The following is a 21,783-nucleotide window of genomic DNA, read 5'->3' on the forward strand; positions in this document are numbered from 1 at the left end:
TTTCATCAGTTTTATATGAAATGTAATTTCCACCACACTCAGTTATTACCACAATGCTTAGTCATTGCTGTCACAGTACATATTTTTGAGGCAAAGGTGTATTAAATTCTAATTGATATTAATGATTTTTCACATGTGCACCTTATAATATTGTTCTTAAGATAATTTCAAAAGTAATGTTAAATACATGTTTCTGAGTATCTTCAAAGCATATGTGGACATTTAGACATGACAATGATGAATATGTATAATTAAGAACAAAAAAAAAAAGACTGAAATGTTACATAAAATAGCTTTGGTGTAAGAACTGACGCTGGAGATGAGCAGGTACAGGGAGTGATTTTATTTTTGTTTAAAAAATATATATATACACCCCACCTTTTCTCCCCAATTTCGTGGTATCCAATTGTTAGTAGTTACTATCTTGTCTCATCGCTACAACTCCCGTACGGGCTCGGGAGAGACGAAGGTCGAAAGCCATGCGTCCTCCGAAACACAACCCAACCAAGCCGTACTGCTTCTTAACACAGCGCGCATCCAACCCGGAAGCCAGCCACACCAATGTGTCGGAGGAAACACCATGCACCTGGCGACCTGGTTAGCATGCACTGCGCACAGCCCGCCACAGGAGTCGCTAGTGCGCGATGAGACAAGGAGATCCCTACCGGCCAAACCCTCCCTAACCCGGACGACGAGGGAGTGAACAGGGGGGAACGTGCCAGAACACGGGGGAACAAAACGACATGACGACAATGTGCTGAAGCGGGGAACAACCTCGTGAACAGACAGATATAGGGGAGGTAATGAAAGCTGGTGATTGAGTCCAGGCGAGTCCACACTGATGCGCGTGACGAGGGAAACAGGTGTGTGTAATGATGGTGGCAGGAGTGCGTAGTGCTGGGCAGCCTGCGGCTCGGGAGAGTGGGCGCAGGTGTGACATTTGCACAATTTATGTAATTTCCATTTCAACAATAATAGCAAATTTTATAATGTTGTGGTAATGACATTTCCTCTCTGGTATTTGGGAAAACCAATAAAAATCTTGATATTCTTAAATTATATGGTCTCAGCCACTATTAGGATCTTGTTTCCAGACAGAGTGAAGAAAAGTGAAGAAAATATTGATATAGATAAAAAGCAGTTTCAAGAGGTTTCATTTTCCAAAACATTTGCCCGTATTTGTAAAATCAACCACAAACTATATACATTTTACAGACACAGTATATTTTACAATAGTTATCTTATGTTTGTTTTTAGTCCCATCCTTCAGCTCCACTCAACCCCTCCCATCTATCTCTGAACACCATCCAGTTTTGATATCAATTTGCCATATAATTTTCAACTGTGCTGTGACGTTTCACAAACATTCTGAACCATTCTATTCTCATTGATTCTACATATTGTACATAAAAATAAAAAAAAGGTTTGCTAAGACTGTCATATTATTGATTGATTGTCTATGACTTTTTAAATCACCCAACATCGCTATTTGCAAAGGGGGACATAACTTGACAGGGGGGCCCTCCCATATTTGGGGGCATCTAAAGCACATTTCCTGAATTTCTACACAATCTAATATGACGGCCCTTCTAGCAGTCTCTATGTAGAACAACAAGAAGTAAGCAAAAATGCCCACAGTCATCAAGCTAGGGAAGAGATGATTAAATATGTTTAAGTGATTGATAAGACTGAACCAGATCCATGATAATTCAATAATACATATTGTGTTGCATCTTTAACCAATAGCCTAACAAATTAACAGCTCTTACAAATAAAGTACAAAGACAACTTTTGATTGTCTTTAAGACATCCTCTATATCAAATTTCAGCCAGACCGCCCAGCCAATCTGAGCCACCTACATGCCTGACCCCCACCAGTCAAGTCAATAACTCAACTCTCTCCCAACACAACTTCCTTCCCATCTTTTTTTTTTATGTCTAAATGGAAAGGTTTGGTAAACAAAAGTTGAATGAAAACACACACCTACCCATTAACACACAGAAACAGTACACCCTCCATATAATTCATATCATAGGCCTAATAGAAGTGTAGAGCTCTTTATACACAATATAGCTGGGTCGCCTCGTCCTGCCCCTAGGGGTCCACGGCCCTGTAGCGCCCCAACACAACACACCCCACTCAGCTTTAGGATCTTAGTGAAACATTCATTATTGGTTTCAGGTGTGTTAGGCCAAGGCCAGAGAGACAACAGTACAGCAGACCCCCAGGGCCAGGACTGTGCAGCCCCAGCAGAACCCCACCTGGTTTGAGCCCCACATTTTTAACAAAAAATTGCTTGTTTTGCATGTTATTTTGGCATTAATAGGTGTCACATATCAGTTTGCAAACAATGTTAAAAATATATATATCATTGAGTTAATAAAGCCGCATACAAACATGGTCTCTTTTTTATTTTCTTGAGTAAGGCAGCCTCAAAATGCAGGTGTTTCAGCCTAGCTCAGTGCTTTCTGTGGTGGTGGGGCAAGCCAGCAAAAAATACAGTGTTGCACCGTGATTGGCTCAGTGTTCTGTCAGTCATGGGGAAACAATGTCACCGCGAAGTCTAAGGGGTGACCGCGAGAATTTGAGTCCTTTGGGTATTGACATAGAGATACATTAGAAGTGCCCATCCAAGAAGGCTCAAGGTCATTGGCCACAGATAAAATGACGTCAAATCACGTTATATGTACAGTAGCTTTGATTGAACTGATCATGTCAACATCATACTTTCAAAGTCTTAGCTAGCAGTCATCATCATGTCGACAATCTACTGGCAAATCCTTTTCGATCCTTGTCACATGAAGAGAAATAATGAAGAGAAATTATAGATAAAACGCATCGGTGCTCATCGGCCATAAACTTTGCTGTCCCTCTCTGTGGTCGCAGGTCCGTCTGCTGGATAGTAGTTCATCAGAGAGTCTCTGGTTGCGTTCCCCATAAGTCCCAAGGTCTTTCGTGGTTTTAGTTGTTATAATGGATACTTCAGAATACCATTTGGAAATGTTCTTAGATTGACTGCGTTTACCAGACTAAAGTATTTAAACAGCTGCAGTAATTGTTCTTTAGTTTGTAGATTTCGTAGCAATTTCAACGCTTCATGGTTTCTGATCTCTTTAACCATTCAAGACGTCCGGCTTACCGTGGGTCTCTTTGGCATAAAATGTCAATTTTGTCACGGGTGGTTTTAAAAGGGGGCTTTCGATGAATCGCCACTGATAGCTTGACATTTCTTCCGTACATTGTGGGAGGATAACCAACCTCTCAATTAATAGTAATGCATGTATTAGACACTATAAAACGCTAGGTTACACAAGTTACACAACATGTTTGGTGTACTTAGACAACATCATAGTGTTTGGTCGTACATTCCTAGAGCATGTGAAGCGTTTAGACGAGGTTTTCAGCGGATTGGAGCAGGCGGGACTTCAGGTGAAGCCATCTAAGTGCCATTTGTTCAGGTCGCAGGTGAGCTACCTGGGACACATCATCTCAGGCTGAGGGAGGGTCCACTGACCCCATGAAAACAGAGACAGTCAGGTCATGGCCTAGCCTCAAGTCACTCACAGAGGCAAGAAGCTTTTTAGGCCTGGCGTCATAATACAGGAGGTTCACACCAGATTTTGCAGCCATGGCGGGGGGCCGTTGTACAGATTGACAGATAAGGGGAACATTTTTGAGTGGAAAGCAGCATGTGAAGGGGCTTTAAATCACGTAAAGTCTGAGCTTACCACATCCCCCATCCTTGCTTTCCGGACCCAAATCTAGATTTCATAATAGATACTGGGGCATGTGATACAGGCATAGAGAGTAGTAGCATATGCTAGTCGGGCACTGTCAAAACAGAAGAGGAAGTATTCAACTACCAAGAAGTAGCTTCTTGCTGTGGTAGCGTTTCGTCCTCTCCACACTTTTTGCTGGAGAGGACATTTCTACTGAGAACTGATCCAAGCTAACTGAGGAAGCTGAGTAACTTCAAACAACCTGAGGAACAGTTGACTACATGGTTAGAGAAACTGGATCAGTTTGACTATGATATTGTCCACAGGCCAGGGAGACTGCACAGTATTGCAGATGGTGTATCACGCCGGCACACATATACAGAGAGTGTAGACACAGCCATCTCACAGGAGGCCACTGTCAATCTGAGAGCCGTCGTCAACAAGCCTCAGGATGTCACTATTTAGCCTTTGGTTGGAGCTCAAACAAGCCAGGCAGTACCCAAAAATGCAGCTTTCCTTCTGGAATCACAGGATAGAGACCCAGTAGTCTCCCAATTAAAGATATCAGACAAGTGTGGGGGGCATTACATGTGAAGAATGGGGTGTTATGCCTTAAGAGTCAAAACTATGAGACAGATGACACCATCTGGAGAGGGGTTGTACCAGATGAGCGCATACATGAGATATCCACAATGACACAACAGGACGCCATTTGGGAATTGAAAAACTCACCAGTAAAATCAGAGCAAGATTGTATTGGCCAGGCTGGCAGAGGGCCATAAAGCGGTTGTGTAAGGGCTGTGTTGTGCACTGCATACAAGTTACAGGGCCCAGCCCCCAGAGCACCCATGACAAGTTCTGTCACAGGCCGCCCTTTTGAAAGGATAGCTGCAGACTTAATGGGTCCGTTTACAGAGATGGCTTTACTAGGTGGTCAGAGGCATATACCATACCCATTCAGGAAACAGTAACAGTGCCCAAGAAGCTAGTAGAGGAATTTGTGTTGAAGCTAGGCGTTCCTCGCTCTATCCATAGCGACCAGGGGCGACATTTTGATTGTAGTCTTTTTTATAGAAATGTGCAATCTTTTACAAATGAACAAAACACGAACCACTCCGTACAACCCACAATCAGATGGTTAAGTGGGAAAAAAATTAAAAGAACTTTGATCAACATGCTGTCACTTTTTCTTGATGACAATCAAAGAAATTGGGATGAGATACTCCCATATGTGTTGATGGCATACAGGAGCAGTGTTCAAGCTTCCACGGGGTTCACACCATACATGGTGCTGTTCGGCAGTGAAATTACTTTATCGGTTGATGTTGTTATGGGAACACAAAATGAAGGAAACAGTATGTTTCTCAGTATGTGCAAAAGGTGCAAGGGTATTTAAGCTGTAAAGAGAAATCGCCTAAAAGCCACAGGTAAACAAAAGCTATACTTTGATCTTAAGGTGACACCCCAGAGGTATGAGGAAGATGAGTGTGTGTGGTTTCGAGACTACCAGAGGAAAAAGGGGTTGTCGCCCAAACAAGAGAAAGAAATTCAAGGGTCCTTTCAAAATTGCAAAGGAACTGTCAGAGGTGCTGTATGGAGTAATACAGTGTAATGGACTGGTGCCGTGGTGCACTTGTAACAGTACAAATTTAGACCGTCCCCTCGCCCATACCCGGGCGCGAACTAGGGACCTTCTGCACACATCAACAGTCACCCTCGAAGCATCGTTACCCATCGCTCCACAAAAGCCGCGGCTCTTGCAGAGCAAGGGGAACTACTACTTCAAGGTCTCAGAGCAAGTGACGTCACTGATTGAAACGCTATTTAGCGCCCACGCTAACTAAGCTAGCCGTTTCACATCTGTTACACACTACAACAGGCTCAAACCTTACTTTGGGGTTGTTTCAGAGCATGAGGTCACTGGCACGGGACAAGAGACTGAGTTGAGCATTGACTCATTTATGCCTTATAAGACAATACTACCCCCCGAGGAAAAAGCAACCAATTTTGCCTAGTTTATCCTTCAAGAGAAGGGTGGGGGACATTGTGAGACTGTGGGCCCCAGGGGATGTTAATGCCTCAGTGGAATGGGAACTGGACACTGTCAGGACTGAAAGCTCAGTCAAAGACACAGAGACTCGTACCACGCAAACGGATGTGAACACTGAGTTGCCCTGTGCACCTGAAGAGAATGTGTCTCCTTTGAGACGGGTCAAGCACCTGAGTCAATTGCAGCAGAAGATCACATGGGTCAGGGAGGTAGACCCCAAATAACTATTCGGAGACCTGTTTGGCAAGAGGGTTTTGTGTTGAACTTGGTCAATGCATTCTGAATGTGTTTGGTTACTGTACACTTCTCAGAGGTTCTTTTTTGTGTGTTTATCCAGTTTAAGAAGCGGGCAATGTAAGGTTTTACACATTCTAAAGTCTCTCAGCCTATCACACAATGTTATGCAAATGAGTTACTGTATGTGAGGATGCGGAGGTATGCTGGGGGAGTTATTGGGAAGGCGTTTTGTGTGGCGGGTCAGTGCACTGTCTGTTCTTCCAAATAAAATACAACTTGATTATTTCATGGGAAATCAGTGTCCTCGACTGTTTACGCTAGTCAACAAACAATGTGCGAATTTCGGAGGCTTTACAGTTTAGTTACAATAATAGTAATAGCCACCCCATTTTGCTACCTGCCAGATAACTAGAGGCTAGAGCTGACCTGGCTGTGGTAGCTACTCAGTAGCGTAGCTTATTCATTCACGTCAGTCGAGAGCTAACTCAGCTAACTAGCTCGGCATTGCGAATAAACACACATTTTCTTTCAGTTAAGTTAAATAGCAGTTGCCTTGCCAGCTACATCAGTCAACTAAAGACCAGCCCGTTTCTGTTCCTGTTTCAACTCGGTGGTGAAAGAGCTTAACGAGTACAGTGATCTATGCTCAGCTCTCACTTCTGGTCCAACCAGCCTTCCAGAAGCTTAGCCTTCACACAGCCTGTCAGCCCGCTCTGTGGTGTCCACGTGGTCCTAAATCCAGTCGAATTCACACTCCAAAACAACCTATCCGACGCTCTGAGGAGTTCGCATTTACAATAAAACGTCCATATATTTAGCAAAAAAACAGGCAACGAATGGGTCGCATCTCTGGCAACCGAACCGATATAATGAACGACCAGACGGCTTGGGTAGCAACCCTAGATTTGTGTTGGGACTATATCTCGTAAAGTATTTTTGCAGTCCCTAATCACAAAGTGAGTGCTATTTATACTCTGTTGTTTTGAGTGACCAGTGTAATTCCATTGACAGATATTCCTGCTGTACCTGGTAAAAGAATAAGCACACCACACAGGATGTTTAAGGTAATATCCCGCTTTAAATGACATGCAGCTCATAAAGCCTTCATAAACACTACATAAATGTGTTAGAAATCTATAACCATATGTCATGGTTTATAAAAGGTTCATAAATCTGGCATAACTGTGTGACATAACTACCAATGTCAAATGTGACAACGCACTATGTCAAATATAACTTAAACCTGTGCTTTATAAAGGATGGCATAAGCACCTCTTAATAAAGGCCATTTAAATAATACTAAATTGAGGCTTCACAAAGCATTTATAACCCTGTCATGCATCTTGCATTGCATTGCCAGGATATTGGGTACGATTCCCAGGCATAAGTAAAAATGCTTTGGATAAAAGCGTCTACTAAATTGTATATATTATATTACATGTCACTAAAACATTTCTAGGATGGCCCAACCTCTCTTCACTCTTGGGTGCATATTCAATATTGGCCCACAACTTGCCCCATGCTGTCCTGCAAGATGACACACATTCTAAAGTGCAGTCATGCACGGCAAAAAACATCCTTTTTTTTTTGCCTACTTATGTTTTCTTCCCAAATTCAATTTTCTTCATTTTTCCAGGTTTCGGATGTCCCCCATTTTTTTCTGGGTTATCAAATTTTTTCACACTTTTCTCTATAGAAAAATGCTTAAACCACTTCAGGGGATGACTTTTGAGGTCTGTGAAACCACATCAGTGGATGACTTTTGAGGTCTGTGAAAAATCGAAAAAACTTCGATTTTTGAGTGTAGTTGCCTTATAATTCAGTGAGCATGCCCTACACTGTTGTTTGGTTAGCAGATTTTCTGTAGTGCAGTAAGCACATGTGATGTGATTCCGCTGCCAATGGAATGGGTGGAGTAAAAGGGGGCTCCTGAGTTGCACAGGACACCTTACCCAAACCGGTCGCGCACGTGCGCCATCTTGCGCAAATTGATTTTGTCCCCCCACACCAAATGCGATCACGACGTGCAGGTTGAAATATCGAAACAAACTCTGAACCAATTATATTAATTTGGAGACAGGTCGAAAAGCATTAAACAATTATGGCAATATAGCTAGCTAGCTTGCAGTTGCTGGCTAATTTGTCCTATTTAGTTGGCTTGCTGTTGCTAGCTAATTTGTCCTGGGATATAAACGTTGAGATGTTATTTTACCTGAAATGCACAAGGTCCTCTACTCCGACAATTAATCCACACATAAAAGAGCCAACCGAATCATTTCTAGTCATCACTCCTCCTTTCAGGATTTTTCTTCTCTGGACTTTATATGGCGATTGGCATCTAATAGTATTACCATGACCACGACCGATCTCAGTTCGTCTTTCAATCACCCACGTAACCAATGAGGAGATGGCGTGTGGGTATTAGCTTCTATAAATCAATGAGGAGATGGGAAAGGTAGGACTTGCACCGCGATCAGTGTCACAAATAGAACAGACTTCTATTTTAGCCCTTGACAACGCAGACGCTCGTTGGCATGCGCGAACAGTGTGGGTGTAATAATTGAATAACATGTATGTTTAACTTTATTTTGCAACGCTCGCACACGCGACGCAAGCGGTGTGGTCAGTATGTGAGGCAGTGGATCTCAGTGCTAGAGGCGTCAATACAGACCCTGGTTCGATTCCAGGCGGTATCATAATCGGCCGTGATTGAGAGTCCCATAGGGAGGCGCACAATTGGTCCAGCAGTGTCCAGGTTAGGGTTTGTCCGGGGTAGGCCATCATTGTAAATAAGAATTTGTTCTTAACTGACTTGCCTAGTTAAATAAAAGGTTAAACACATTTTTAAAAATGACAACATATAGTATTCTGTATATACAGTGTTTTCTGAAAGTATTCAGACCCCATTTTGTTACATTACAGCCTTATTCTAAAATGGATGAAAAAAAATTCCCCTCGTCAATCTACACACAATAGCCCATAATGAAAGAGCAAAAACAGCTTTTTAGACATTTTTGCAAATGTATTAAAAATAAAAAACTGAAATATCATATTTACATAAGTATTCAGAACCTTTACTTAGTACTTTGTTGAAGCACCTTTGGCAGTGATTACAGCCTCGAGTCTTCGTGGGTATGACACTACAAGCTTGGCATAACTGTATTTGGAAAGTTTCTCTCTGCAAATCCTTTCAAGCTCTGTCAGGTTGCATGGGGAGCGTCGTTGCACAGCTATTTTCAGGTCACTCCAAAGATGTTCGATCGGGTTCAAGTCCGGGCTCTGACTGGGCCACTCAAGAACATTCAGAGACTTGTCCCAGAGCCATTCCTGCGTTGTCTTGGCTGTGTACTTAGGGTCGTTGTCCTGTTGGAAGGGGAACCTTCGACCCAGTCTGAGGTCCTGAGCGCTCTGGAGCAGGTTTTCATCAAGGATCTCTCTGTACTTTGCGCCGTTCATCTTTCCCTCAATCCTGACTAGTCTCCCAGTCCCTGCTGCGGAAAAACATTTCCACCGCATGATGCTGCCACCACCATGCTTCACTGTTGGGATGGTGCCAGGTTTCCTCCAGACGTGACGCTTAGCATTCAGGCCAAAGAGTTCAGTCTTGGTTTCATCAGACTAGAGAATCTTGCAGGCTGTCATGAGCCCTTTACTGAAGAGTGGCTTCTGTCGGGCCACCCTTCCATAAAGGCCTGATTGGTAGAGTGTTGCAGAGATAGTTGTCCTTCTTGAAGGTTCTCCCATCTCCATAGAGGAACTCTGGAGCTCTGTCAGAGTGACCATTGGATTCTTAGTCACCTCCCTGACCAAGGTCCTTCTCCACCGATTGCTCAGTTTGGCTGGGCGGTCAGCTCTAGGAAGAGTCTTGGTGGTTCCAAACTTCTTCCATTTAAGAATGATGGAGGCCATTGTGTTCTAGGGGACCTTCAATGCTGCATAAATTGTTTTGTGCCCTTCCCCAGATCTACCTACAATTCCTTCGACATCATGGCTTAGTTTTTGCTCTGACATGCACTGTCAAATGTGGGACCTTATATAGACAGGTGTGTGCCTTTCTAAATCATGTCCAATCAATTTAATTTAACACAGGTAGACACACCTGAGGTAAACACACCTGAGATAAAGTCTCAGTCTCATAGCAAAGGGTCTGAATACTTATGTAAATAAGGTATTTCTGTTTTCTCTTTTTATACTTTTTCCACACAAAAAAAGCTGTTGATGTTTACTGGGTATTGTGTGTAGATTGATGAGGAAAAACCTTTATTTAATCATGTGGAAATAGTCAAGGGGGCTGAATACATTCTGAATGCACTGTCTATATATATATAAACTGGGTGGTTCGGGCCCTGAATGCTTATTGGCTGACATCCGTGGTATATCAGGTATATAGAGTCAGTATATAGAGTCAGAAGTTTACATACACTTAGGTTGGAGTCATTAAAACTTGTTTTTCAACCACTCCACAAATGTCGTGTTAACAAACTATATTTTTTGCAAGTCGGACATCTACTTTGTGCATGACACAAGTCATTTTCCAAAAAATGTTTTCATGACATCATGGGAAAATCAAAAGAAATCAGCCAAGACCTCAGAAAAAAAATTGTAGACCTCCACAAATCTGGTTCATCCTTGGAAGCAATTTCCACACGCCTGAAGGTACCACGTTCATCTGTACAAACAATAGTACACAAGTATAAACACCATGGGACCACGCAGCCATCATACCACTCAGGAAGGAGGCTCGTTCTGTTTCCAAGAGGTGAACGTACTTTGGTGCAAAAAGTACAAAAAAATCACAGAACAACAGCAAAGGACCTTGTGAAGATGCTGGAGGAAACAGGTACAAAAGTATCTATATCCACAGTAAAAAAAGTCCTATATCGACATAACCTGAAAGGCTGCTCAGCAAGGAAGAAGCCACTGTTCCAAAACCTCCATAAAAAAGCCAGACAACGGTTTGCAACTGCACATGGGGCCAAAGATGGTACTTTTTGAAGAAATGTCCTCTGGTCTGATGAAACAAAAATCAAACTGTTTGGCCATAATGACCATCGTTATGTTTGGAGGGAAAAGGGGGAGGCTTGCAAGCCAAAGGACACCATCCCAAACGTGAAGCACGGGGGTGGCAGCATCATGTTGTGGGGGTGCTTTGCTGCAGGAGGGACTGATGCAATCCACGTGGATATATTGAAGAAACATCTCAAGACTTCAGTTAAGTTAAAGCTTGGTCGCAAATGGGTCTTCCAAATGGACCCCAAGCATACTTCCAAAGTTGTGGCAAAATGGCTTAAGGACAACAAGGTCAAGGTATTGGAGTGGCCATCACAAAGCCCTGACCTCAATCCCATAGAAAATTTGTGGGCAGAACTGAAAAAAACGTGTGCGAGCAAGGAGGCCTACAAACCTGACTCAGTTACACCAGCTCTGTCAGGAGGAATGGGCCAAAATTCACCCAACTTATTGTGGAAAGCTTGTAGAAGGCTATCCAAAACATTTGACCAGATTTAAACAATTTAAAGGCAATGCTACCAAATACTAATTGAGTGTATGTAAACGTCTGACCCACTGAAAATGTGATGAAAGAAATAAAAGCTGAAATAAATAATTCTCTCTACTATTATTCTGACATTTCACATTTTTTAAATAAAGTGGTGATCCTAACTGACCTAAGACAGAGAATGTTAACTAGGATTAAATGTCAGGAATTGAGTTTAAATGTATTTGGCTAAGGTGTATGTAAACTTCCGACTTCAACTGTATCTATGTGTGTGTGTGTGTGTATATATATATATATATATACACATATATTTGGAGCTCAGTCTCAACTTACTATTGAGAGTTAGAATTTTTCTCTCTGCCCAATGACAAAATGAGTAGAATGGAATAAAATGTGTTACAAAATTGCAAAATGTGTACAGTCATGGCCAAAAATATTGAGAATGACACAAATATAAATTTGTACAAAGTTTGCCGCTTCAGTGTCTTTAGATATTTTTGTCAGATGTTACTATGGAATACTAGAGTATAATTACAAGCATTTCATAAGTGTCTAAGGCGTTTATTGACAATTACGTGAAGTTGATGCAATCCACCCTGGCATGCTGTCAATTAACACATGGCAGCCCATTCTTGCATAATCAATGCTTGGAGTTTGTCAGAATTTGTGGGTTTTTGTTTGTCCACCTACCTCTTGAGGATTGACCACAAGTTCTCAATGGAATTAAGGTCCGGGGAGTTTCCTGGCCATGGACCCAAAATATTGATGTTTTGTTCCCCGAGCCACTTAGTTATCAATTTTGCCTTATGGCAAGGTGCTCTCCATCATGCTGGAAAAGGCATTGTTCGTCACCAAACTGTTCCTGGATGGTTGGGAGAAGTTGCTCTCGGAGGATATGTTGGTACCATTCTTTATTCATGGCTGTGTTCTTAGGCAAAATTGTGAGTGAGCCCACTCCCTTGACTGAGAAGCAACCCCACACATGAATGGTCTCAGGATGCTTTACTGTTGGCATGACATAGGACTGATGGTAGCGCTCACCTTGTCTTCTCCGGACAAGCTTTTTTCCGGATGCCCCAAACAATCGGAAAGGGGATTCATCAGAGAAAATGACTTTACCCCAGTCCTCAGCAGTCCAATCCCTGTACCTTTTGCAGAATATCAGTCTGTCCCTGATGTTTTTCCTGTAGAGAAGTGGCTTCTTTTCTGCCCTTCTTGACACCAGGCATCCTCCAAAAGTCTTCACCTCACTGTGCGTGCAGATGCACTCACACCTGCCTGCTGCCATTCCTGAGCGAGCTCTGTACTGGTGGTGCCCCGATCCCGCAGCTGAATCAACTTTAGGAGACGGTCCTGGTGCTTGCTGGACTTTCTTGGGCGACCTGAAGCCTTCAACACAACAATTGAACCGCTGTCCTTGAAGTTCTTGATGATCCGATAAAGGGTTGATTTAGGTGCAATCTTACTGGCAGCAATATCCTTGCCTGTGAAGCCCTTTTTGTGCAAAGCAATGATGACGGCATGTGTTTCCTTGCAGGTAACCATGGCTGACAGAGGAAGAACAATGATTCCAAGCACCACCCTTCTTTTGAAGCTCCCAGTCTGTTATTTGAACTCAATCAGCATGACAGAGTGATCTCCAGCCTTGTCCTCATTAACACTCACACCTGTGTTAACGAGAGAATCACTGACATGTCAGCTGGTCCTTTTGTGTCAGGGCTGAAATGCATTGGAAATGTTTTTGGGGGATTCAGTTCATTTGCATGGCAATGAGGGACTTTGCAATTAATTGCAATTCTTCTGATCACTCTTCATAACATTCTGGAGTAAATGCAAATTGCCATCATACAAACTCAGGCAGCAGACTTTGTGAAAATTAATATTTGTCATTCTCAAATCTTTTGGCCACGACTGTAGAATTGCAGGAAATTAACCACTAAAATGGATTGGGCAACAAAATTATTTGGGCCCCTAAATGGCTAGTGCCGGCTCTGACTGCATACAGTGCCTTGCGAAAGTATTCGGCCCCCTTGAACTTTGCGACCTTTGCCACATTTCAGGCTTCAAACATAAAGATATAAAACTGTATTTTTTTGTGAAGAATCAAGAAGAATCAAGAATCAAGAATCAACAACAAGTGGGACACAATCATGAAGTGGAACGACATTTATTGGATATTTCAAACTTTTTTAACAAATCAAAAACTGAAAAATTGGGCGTGCAAAATTATTCAGCCCCCTTAAGTTAATACTTTGTAGCACCACCTTTTGCTGCGATTACAGCTGTAAGTCGCTTGGGGTATGTCTCTATCAGTTTTGCACATCGAGAGACTGACATTTTTTACCATTCCTCCTTGCAAAACAGCTCGAGCTCAGTGAGGTTGGATGGAGAGCATTTGTGAACAGCAGTTTTCAGTTCTTTCCACAGATTCTCGATTGGATTCAGGTCTGGACTTTGACTTGGCCATTCTAACACCTGGATATGTTTATTTTTGAACCATTCCATTGTAGATTTTGCTTAATGTTTTGGATCATTGTCTTGTTGGAAGACAAATCTCCGTCCCAGTCTCAGGTCTTTTGCAGACTCCATCAGGTTCTTCCAGAATGGTCCTGTATTTGGCTCCATCCATCTTCCCATCAATTTTAACCATCTTCCCTGTCCCTGCTGAAGAAAAGCAGGCCCAAACCATGATGCTGCCACCACCATGTTTGACAGTGGAGATGGTGTGTTCAGCTGTGTTGATTTTACGCCAAACATAACGTTTTGCATTGTTGCCAAAAAGTTCCATTTTGGTTTCATCTGACCAGAGCACCTTCTTCCACATGTTTGGTGTGTCTCCCAGGTGGCTTGTGGCAAACTTTAAACGACACTTTTTATGGATATCTTTAAGAAATGGCTTTCTTCTTGCCACTCTTCCATAAAGGCCAGATTTGTGTAATATACGACTGATTGTTGTCCTATGGACAGAGCCTCCCACCTCAGCTGTAGATCTCTGCAGTTCATCCAGAGTGATCAAGGGCCTCTTGGCTGCATCTCTGATCAGTCTTCTCCTTGTATGAGCTGAAAGTTTAGAGGGACGGCCAGGTCTTGGTAGATTTGCAGTGGTCTGATACTCCTTCCATTTCAATATTATCGCTTGCACAGTGCTCCTTGGGATGTTTAAAGCTTTGGAAATCTTTTTGTATCCAAATCCGGCTTTAAACTTCTTCACAACAGTATCTCGGACCTGCCTGGTGTGTTCCTTGCTCTTCATGCTCTCTGCGCTTTTAACGGACCTCTGAGACTATCACAGTGCAGGTGCATTTATACGGAGACTTGATTACACACAGGTGGATTGTATTTATCATCATTAGTCATTTAGGTCAACATTGGATCATTCAGAGATCCTCACTGAACTTCTGGAGAGAGTTTGCTGCACTGAAAGTAAAGGGGCTGAATAATTTTGCACGCCCAATTTTTCAGTTTTTGATTTGTTAAAAAAGTTTGAAATATCCAATAAATGTCGTTCCGCTTCATGATTGTGTCCCACTTGTTGTTGATTCTTCACAAAAAAATACAGTTTTATATCTTTATGTTTGAAGCCTGAAATGTGGCAAAAGGTCGCAAAGTTCAAGGGGGCCGAATACTTTCGCAAGGCACTGTATGTGTGGGTATGGATGTGGGTTCGCAGACCCACGAGCCACTGCAGCCCCTCATGATGAGTTCAGCCCCTACCCCCATCAAAGTTGCTCTTCCCTGCTCCAAGTCATCCATTTGCAACATGTAACATTTTGTGAAAACATTTTATTCCGTGACACAAAATGCAAAGATTGTAACTTCTTGTGTCCATAAATTCCAAACAGTGTCTGCATTTTGTGGACAAAGTGCAAGTGTGCCTCTTCATCAAAGATTTCTATACAAATTGTATCTTTACTTTTCTTTGCCATTCATTATCCCCACTTTCCTCTGCTTTTGCATTTCTTCTAAAAATGCACATGAAGAGATACAAGCAAAGACATCAGAGGAAGGTGTTGATACCGTCTCTCGTACAAATAACTTGAATACAGAAACACATTCATCATGCAATCACGGTTCAAAATATAAAAATATTATTGGAAAAATATAAAGATTAAACGTCTTCATGATATCAACAAAATGATTATTTCAATTGATTTAATAATTAAACATGTTTTGTTTAAGAATGTAAACTAGCCTGTGTCTCAAGGTCCTTGCCATGTCACCCAGCCCCTCCTCTGTTCCCCCTCTCTCAGTCACATCCCATCCGTGTCAGTGTTGTCACTTCCACTGCTGTTGTCCAGGTGACAAGGTGTGTGTTCCTTCCATGTGGGCTTTGACCTAAGGACACGTTTCCTGTTGTTGAAGAATTCAATTATTATTTTAAAAAATTCTAAAAACAAGCAGCATAAAACAAGCCTCTTTGCCATACCAAAATCACTCCCATGGATAACCCCTATGGAGACTATGACAAAATACAGATTTCAACAAATGTTCTCTAAAACATATGAACTTGCCAACCTTCTGTAGTAGATGTTACACCTCGATCTGGGCTTGCTACAACCTAAGACATCATCCACTGATGGAGCTCTTTCCTGGCACAAAGAAAAATACATTTACAATACACATTAACTTCACAGCGGTTTCCTTTTAAACTGAAACAACATTTGACATGTGTTCCATCCAGATGGAGAGAAGTGAGTTCAGTTGGCGCGACTACTGATAAGTGGTCAAGACCTCAACTCGTCAACAGATAAACAATTGAAGGTACTTACTGCTGAGGTATTCTCCTCCCTGGGCCCTCCTGCACACAACTGGTGGTCTTGCGAAGCAATGCACACATCATACTCCCCTGATGTCGGACTTTGCAGCTCCACGCTACTAGCTGTGATAAAAATAAAAAAAAACATGTAAATAGCTAACATAGAATGCTAGGATTTCAAAAAAGCACAGTCAAATCACATCTTAAGCTAAGCTCATGATTAGCCAGAGCACAATAACTAGAACTAGACTGTTATTGAATATCTTTTTTTGTGCTGTGATGGTTATTTGTCACTTGTCATAGATTTCTTGCCTTTGGTTAATTTATCTTTGCAGTCTTCCTCACTGGTCTGGCTTTTCTGTGGCAGAGAAAACACAGGGGAAAAAACACACTCAATCTAAAGTGGGTTGCAGAGACAGGAAAACACATGAGTTGCCAAAGCAGAAAAACAGCAGAAAAAGTTCAAAAGTAATAAAACCACATTGTTATAAATCAGGAAGCACATTACATTTAGTCTCTGCAAGGAACCATCCTCAAAGTCTGACGTCTGAGAGCGAAAGACGTTATTTCATGTAAATATGTTTCCAAAATCAAAAGGCTAACCGAGGCTATCCTTTCCCAAAAACTTTTTATGGAAACAATTAACGGAGAGAGAATCTGAGAAGCTTGCAATTCAGTGAATCCAGTGACATTCTAGGTTTTGAATTAAAACAGATCTGAATGGAAACGGTTTGGTGGAACCCATTCTCACATCATGTTGGGAGCAGGTGTGTCTGTGAAGCCTGGTCTGTAGCGCAATAACCTCTCCCTCTGTCCGGAACAACTGGACCTGCAGCTCATCACAGCGCTCACCCAGCTCCCGAATCTGTTTCCGGTACTGGTCCTTCTCCTGGAGGCCCCGGCAATTCTCCTGGTGGTACTCCTCTCGTGAGGCGATGGCCTACCGCAACAATAGAGGAAAGACAAAACAGGGGCTTTGGTTTGCTTTGCTGTAGTGGTTTATATGAAACAGATGGCAAGTGCGGTTGGATGAACATCTGATCACAACCAACACAGATAGTAAATTCTTTCATTTTGATCAAAATAGAAGTAAACTCATTTCCAGGTTTAAATTAAAATAAGCACTATGGGACAAATCTTTTAGTTATTTATTTAATTTTTTTGACCCCCTTTTCTCCCCAATTGTTAGTAGCTACTATCTTGTCTCATCAGTACAACTCCCGTACGGGCTCGGGAGAGACGAAGGTTGAAAGTCATGCGTCCTCCGATACACAACCCAACCAAGCCGCACTGCTTCTTAACACAGCGCGTATCCAACCCGGAAGCCAGCCGCACCAATGTGTCGGAGGAAATGCCGTGCACCTGGCAACCTTGGTTAGCGTGCACTGCGCCCGGCCCGCCACAGGAGTCACTGGTGTGCGATGAGACAAGGATATCCCTACCGGCCAAACCCTCCCTAACCCGGACGACGCTAGGCCAATTGTGCGTCGCCCCACGGACCGCCCAGTCGCGGCCGGTTACGACAGACCCTTTGGGCGAACCCAGAGTCTCTGGTGGCACAGCTGGCGCTGCAGTACAGCGCCCTTAACCACTGTGCCACCCGGGAGGCATGGCACAAATCTTAACCGTCGCTTGAATGTTCACTTAGTCTTGCATTGATGCCAATGGGAGACAAAGTGAAAGGGGAAGTTAGGATTTGCCACCAAGTCAGTGAAGTCCTAGTATGACGCGGTCCCAGAATCACACCATGTTCACCTTGTCTCTCTCCCTGATAACCTCATCCATCTGTTTCAGGATACCCTCCATTCGGTCACCATACATTTTGGCATCCTTCTTCAATGTCGTGCATTTCAAGTCGAGAACCTCGTTCGCCTCCAAGTACTGCAAGAATAAATCAAACCTACTTGCTACAATTGGAACAACAGAACTTGCTCCATCATGGGAAAACCCAACTTGCACAATTTAACACAGCTATTCCAATGAATAAGGAACAAGCCGGGGCAGATGACAAAAAAATAAGGACATTTATGAATTCCGATGCTGAGGATCAGCATTCTGCACAAATAACGTGATTTGTGATATACATTTGTGATATACATTTTGCACCTGTGTTGAAAAATCAGTTGAATAACTTATATTTTAAAGATGCTAATATAATCAGTAGTCTTCTCTACAACTAACCCTAAACAGTGCTCATTGTTGTGGAAAATATCAGGCTGTGATGTATACCCTATCCCGCAGTGCCTCAGCATCATGCAGATCTCTACGCAGGGTGTAGATATTGTTGACCAGCTCCTGGTGCTGAGCCTGAGAGTGCTGCTTGTAGTCCTCCAGACTTTCAGCGCTCAGCCTCTCTTGATCCAAGGGGGCTGGAGCTGTCCCCTGTTGGAACATAGATGAATCCTGTCACACTACTCAAGACAATACTTTTACCACACTACTGTACCGGCCTGAATCACACTGTGCAGATTCAGATATTTTCTTTTCATTTTGTCCTTTTCAGCAGAGTTCCCTCAAAGTATAGTGGATGTAACCAAGCCAGCACAGTACAGCTCTGCTCAGCTCAGCACGACTTGGCTCAGAAGTGCGAAAAGGGTACAATTGTGCATCTGAAAAATCACATGTACTTTATTTGCAAATACATTTTACTTGCGGCGCACAAAATGGCAGCTGTTATTCCAAAATGTGTCCAGTGCAGCGCATTGTCTTTTTTATTTCACGGCATATCCAAACATTTGTTGAGAAATGATCACTGAAACTGACTGAGGAGAGATCAAACGTACCTGAGCAGACGCCTCCAGTTCCTGGATGCGCGCTGTGAGCAGATGATTGTGTCTCTGGAGCTGCAACATCCTGTCCTGGCTGGGTCTCTGCTCCATGGCGTTCTTCAGTTTCACAGTTCTGATTTTCGAGTCGCTCTCCGCGTTCATCAGGCAGTGCTTCAGCTTCTCTATCTATTGATCAATAAAAATCCCATAGAAACTGTATTCGCTGTTGCTGATTGAGTTTGTGCTGTCCTCTAACAAAATGTGTCAACATGTATGACTGCAGAGGTCTTTTTATACAATTTTTTTGTTAACCATTTGTCATAAGTTGTTGTGTTTGGGTTTGCCAGAGCCGTATCCCCCCCCTCCCTATTCCCTATCTCACCTCCAGCTGCAGATCACGGTTGGACATGAGGGCACTGTTCTTCTCTTCGCTCAGCTTGGTAACATTGTGCATCAGGCTGTAGTTCTCGTCCTTCAGGTGGCGTACCTCCTCCCACAGCCGGTCCTTCTCTTCCCGCATACGATGTACGCGCTCCTGCTGCTTCCGCAGCTCCCTCTCCCTAACCTGGTGCTGGCGGACAGTGTCCTCCTGCGTGGCTGCAGCCGCAGCGGCCTCTTGTCTGCGCCGGCGTTCCTCCTGCAGTCCCTTCTGCAGACGTGTGACCTCATTCATCAAGAACTGAGTCAGTCCTGACTCACCCACCGTGTCTATGATGTCAGAGAGAGTATGTTATGCAGTGGATGCTGAAGGGAGGACGGCTCATAATAATAATAATGGCTGGAAAAGAGTAAATGGAATGTCATCAAACACATGGAAACCATGCGTATGATGTGTTTGATACCATTCTGCTCCAGCCACTACCATGAGTCCGTCCTCCCCAATTAAGGCACCACCAACCTCTTGTGATGTTATATTATGGACAAATCCATTGTCACAGTCAGACATTGGCACTTTAAAGGATCTTAGCAATACATTTAACTCGTAACTTACAAAAAATGCATAAAAGCTTAAATGGAAAACACAACTATTCTACAGAAAGATGGTTCATAGCTACTCACCAACTAGTATGGAGAAGACCCGGGCAGGTTCTTTGCCAGTAATTTTGTGATACAGTCGAGGATAGTCCAGCTCCAAGCTCTCGAGGAATGCCACATAGCCTTTGTGTCCAGTTCTTTGAAGAATATCCAATAGTGCACCTGTGAGCATGAATCTGAGGTTTAAAAGTAAGGTATGGACATTCATTTCAGGTCATCGTTATTTAGCAGATTATCACATCTCTCAATGGCTGAATTGATATATATAGCAATCTTCTGAGATGCGCAGTGCAATTGCAATAAGGATGACCTGGAATGCAACTTCATTCTTGTAGTTCAAAGTAAAAAGTGGAACACTTGACCGTTTTCTCAATAACCTGAAATAGAAGAGAGTGCCTTACCTACTTTGCGTCGGCGGACGACCAGATTGGGGTCATTGAATATCTGCTCCTCATCATCACAGCTTAGCACCTTGCACTGCCGCAGGTAGGGAGTGATTTGCGACGGCTCAATGGTCTTTGTCAGCAGCAGCCTGTATTCCTCCAGCTGGACCCAGCACTCATCATCCTCCATATCTGACACACTCTGACTGTCAGTCCCAATTGTCTCTGGGTCCATGCTGGTCTAATAACTCCTTCACTGAGGGTTTATCAACTTGGAGCCAACTCTAGTTGTTAAAGTGGCTACAATCCAAATGTGGAACTGTTATGTGGAACTGCTGTTTTATGATGCAAGAGTCAAGTTCCTTTTTTTGTTATTTCAGTTTTTCCATTTCCCCCATTTCACAAGTATTTGTGCTGAGACAAACTCTTCAAGAAAAAAAATACAAATATGAATGCAACATGTAAAGTGTTGGCCCATGTTTCATGAGTTGAAATAAAACATTCCAGATATGTTCCATACATACACAAAGCTTATTTCTGTCAAAATGTTGTGTTTACATCCCTGTTAGTGAGCATTTCTGCTTTGCCAAGATAATCCATCCACCTGACAGGTGTGGCATATCAAGAAGCTGATTAAATCGCATGATCATTACACAAGTGCACCTTGTGCTGGGGACAATAAAAGGCCACACTAAAATGTGTAGTTTTGTCACACAATGCCACAGATGTCTCAGGTTTTGAAGGTGTGTGCAATTGGCAAGCTGACTGCAGGAATGTCCACCAGAGCTGTTGCCAGAGAATCGAATGTTCATTTCTCAACAACAAGCCGCCTCCAACGTCATTTTAGAGAATTTGGCAGTAAGTCCAACAGGCCTCACAACCGCAGACCATGTGTATTGCGCCGCGTGGGCGAGTGGTTTGCTGGTGTCAACGTTTTCAACAGGTTGCCCCATGGTGGCGGTGGGGTTATGGTATGGGCAGGCATAAGCTATGGACAACAAACACAATTGCATTTTATCGATAGCAATTTAAATACAGTAAAGAGATCCTGAGGCCCATTGTCACGCCATCCATCCGCCGCCATCACCTCGTGTTTCACGATAATGCACGGACCCATGTTGTAAGGATCTGTACACAATTCTGGGAAGCTGAAAATGTCCTAGTTTTTCCATGGCCTGCATACTCAGACATACTCAGCATGTTTGAGATGCTCTGGATCGGCGTGTTTCAGTTCTCGCCAATATCCAGCAATTTGGCATAGATATTGAAGAGGAGTGGGACAACATTCCACAATCAACAGCCTGATCAACTCTATGACAAGGAGATGTGTCACGCTG

General features: G+C 43.0%; 1 protein-coding gene across 2 annotated transcripts; it reads right to left on the bottom strand.

Annotated features, from left to right (window-relative positions):
- Positions 1-15,162: 15,162 nt before the first annotated feature.
- Positions 15,163-20,856, bottom strand: LOC110535743 (caspase recruitment domain-containing protein 9). Of its 2 annotated transcripts, none has more exons than XM_036935530.1 (11): positions 20,465-20,856; positions 20,088-20,225; positions 19,411-19,736; positions 19,044-19,214; positions 18,490-18,642; positions 18,016-18,141; positions 17,012-17,200; positions 16,573-16,618; positions 16,274-16,383; positions 16,041-16,093; positions 15,163-15,854 (listed from the first exon to the last, which is right to left on the bottom strand). In XM_036935530.1, exons 1-11 carry the CDS (start codon positions 20,679-20,681, stop codon positions 15,755-15,757), a joined length of 1,629 nt encoding a protein of 542 aa, XP_036791425.1. In that variant the 5' UTR covers positions 20,682-20,856; the 3' UTR covers positions 15,163-15,754. The 2 variants fall into 2 exon arrangements, with proteins under 2 accessions (XP_036791425.1, XP_021476644.1); XM_021620969.2 differs by having other exon boundaries at positions 15,273-15,854; positions 16,020-16,093; positions 20,465-20,836.
- Between the last annotated feature and the right edge of the window lie 927 nt (positions 20,857-21,783).

This window comes from Oncorhynchus mykiss, chromosome 11 (genome assembly GCF_013265735.2).
Source record: "Oncorhynchus mykiss isolate Arlee chromosome 11, USDA_OmykA_1.1, whole genome shotgun sequence".
In the NCBI taxonomy this organism is placed as follows: domain Eukaryota; kingdom Metazoa; phylum Chordata; class Actinopteri; order Salmoniformes; family Salmonidae; genus Oncorhynchus; species Oncorhynchus mykiss.

Coding starts and splice junctions, on each gene's coding strand:
- LOC110535743 (XM_021620969.2), bottom strand. CDS start 20,681: ATGGACCCAGAGACAATTGGGACTGACAGTCAGAGTGTGTCAGATATG. Junction 18,643..19,043: donor AACTGGAGGCGTCTGCTCAG/GTACGTTTGATC, acceptor ATGTTCCAACAG/GGGACAGCTCCAGCCCCCTT. Junction 17,201..18,015: donor TTATCAGGGAGAGAGACAAG/GTGAACATGGTG, acceptor TTGTTGCGGTAG/GCCATCGCCTCACGAGAGGA.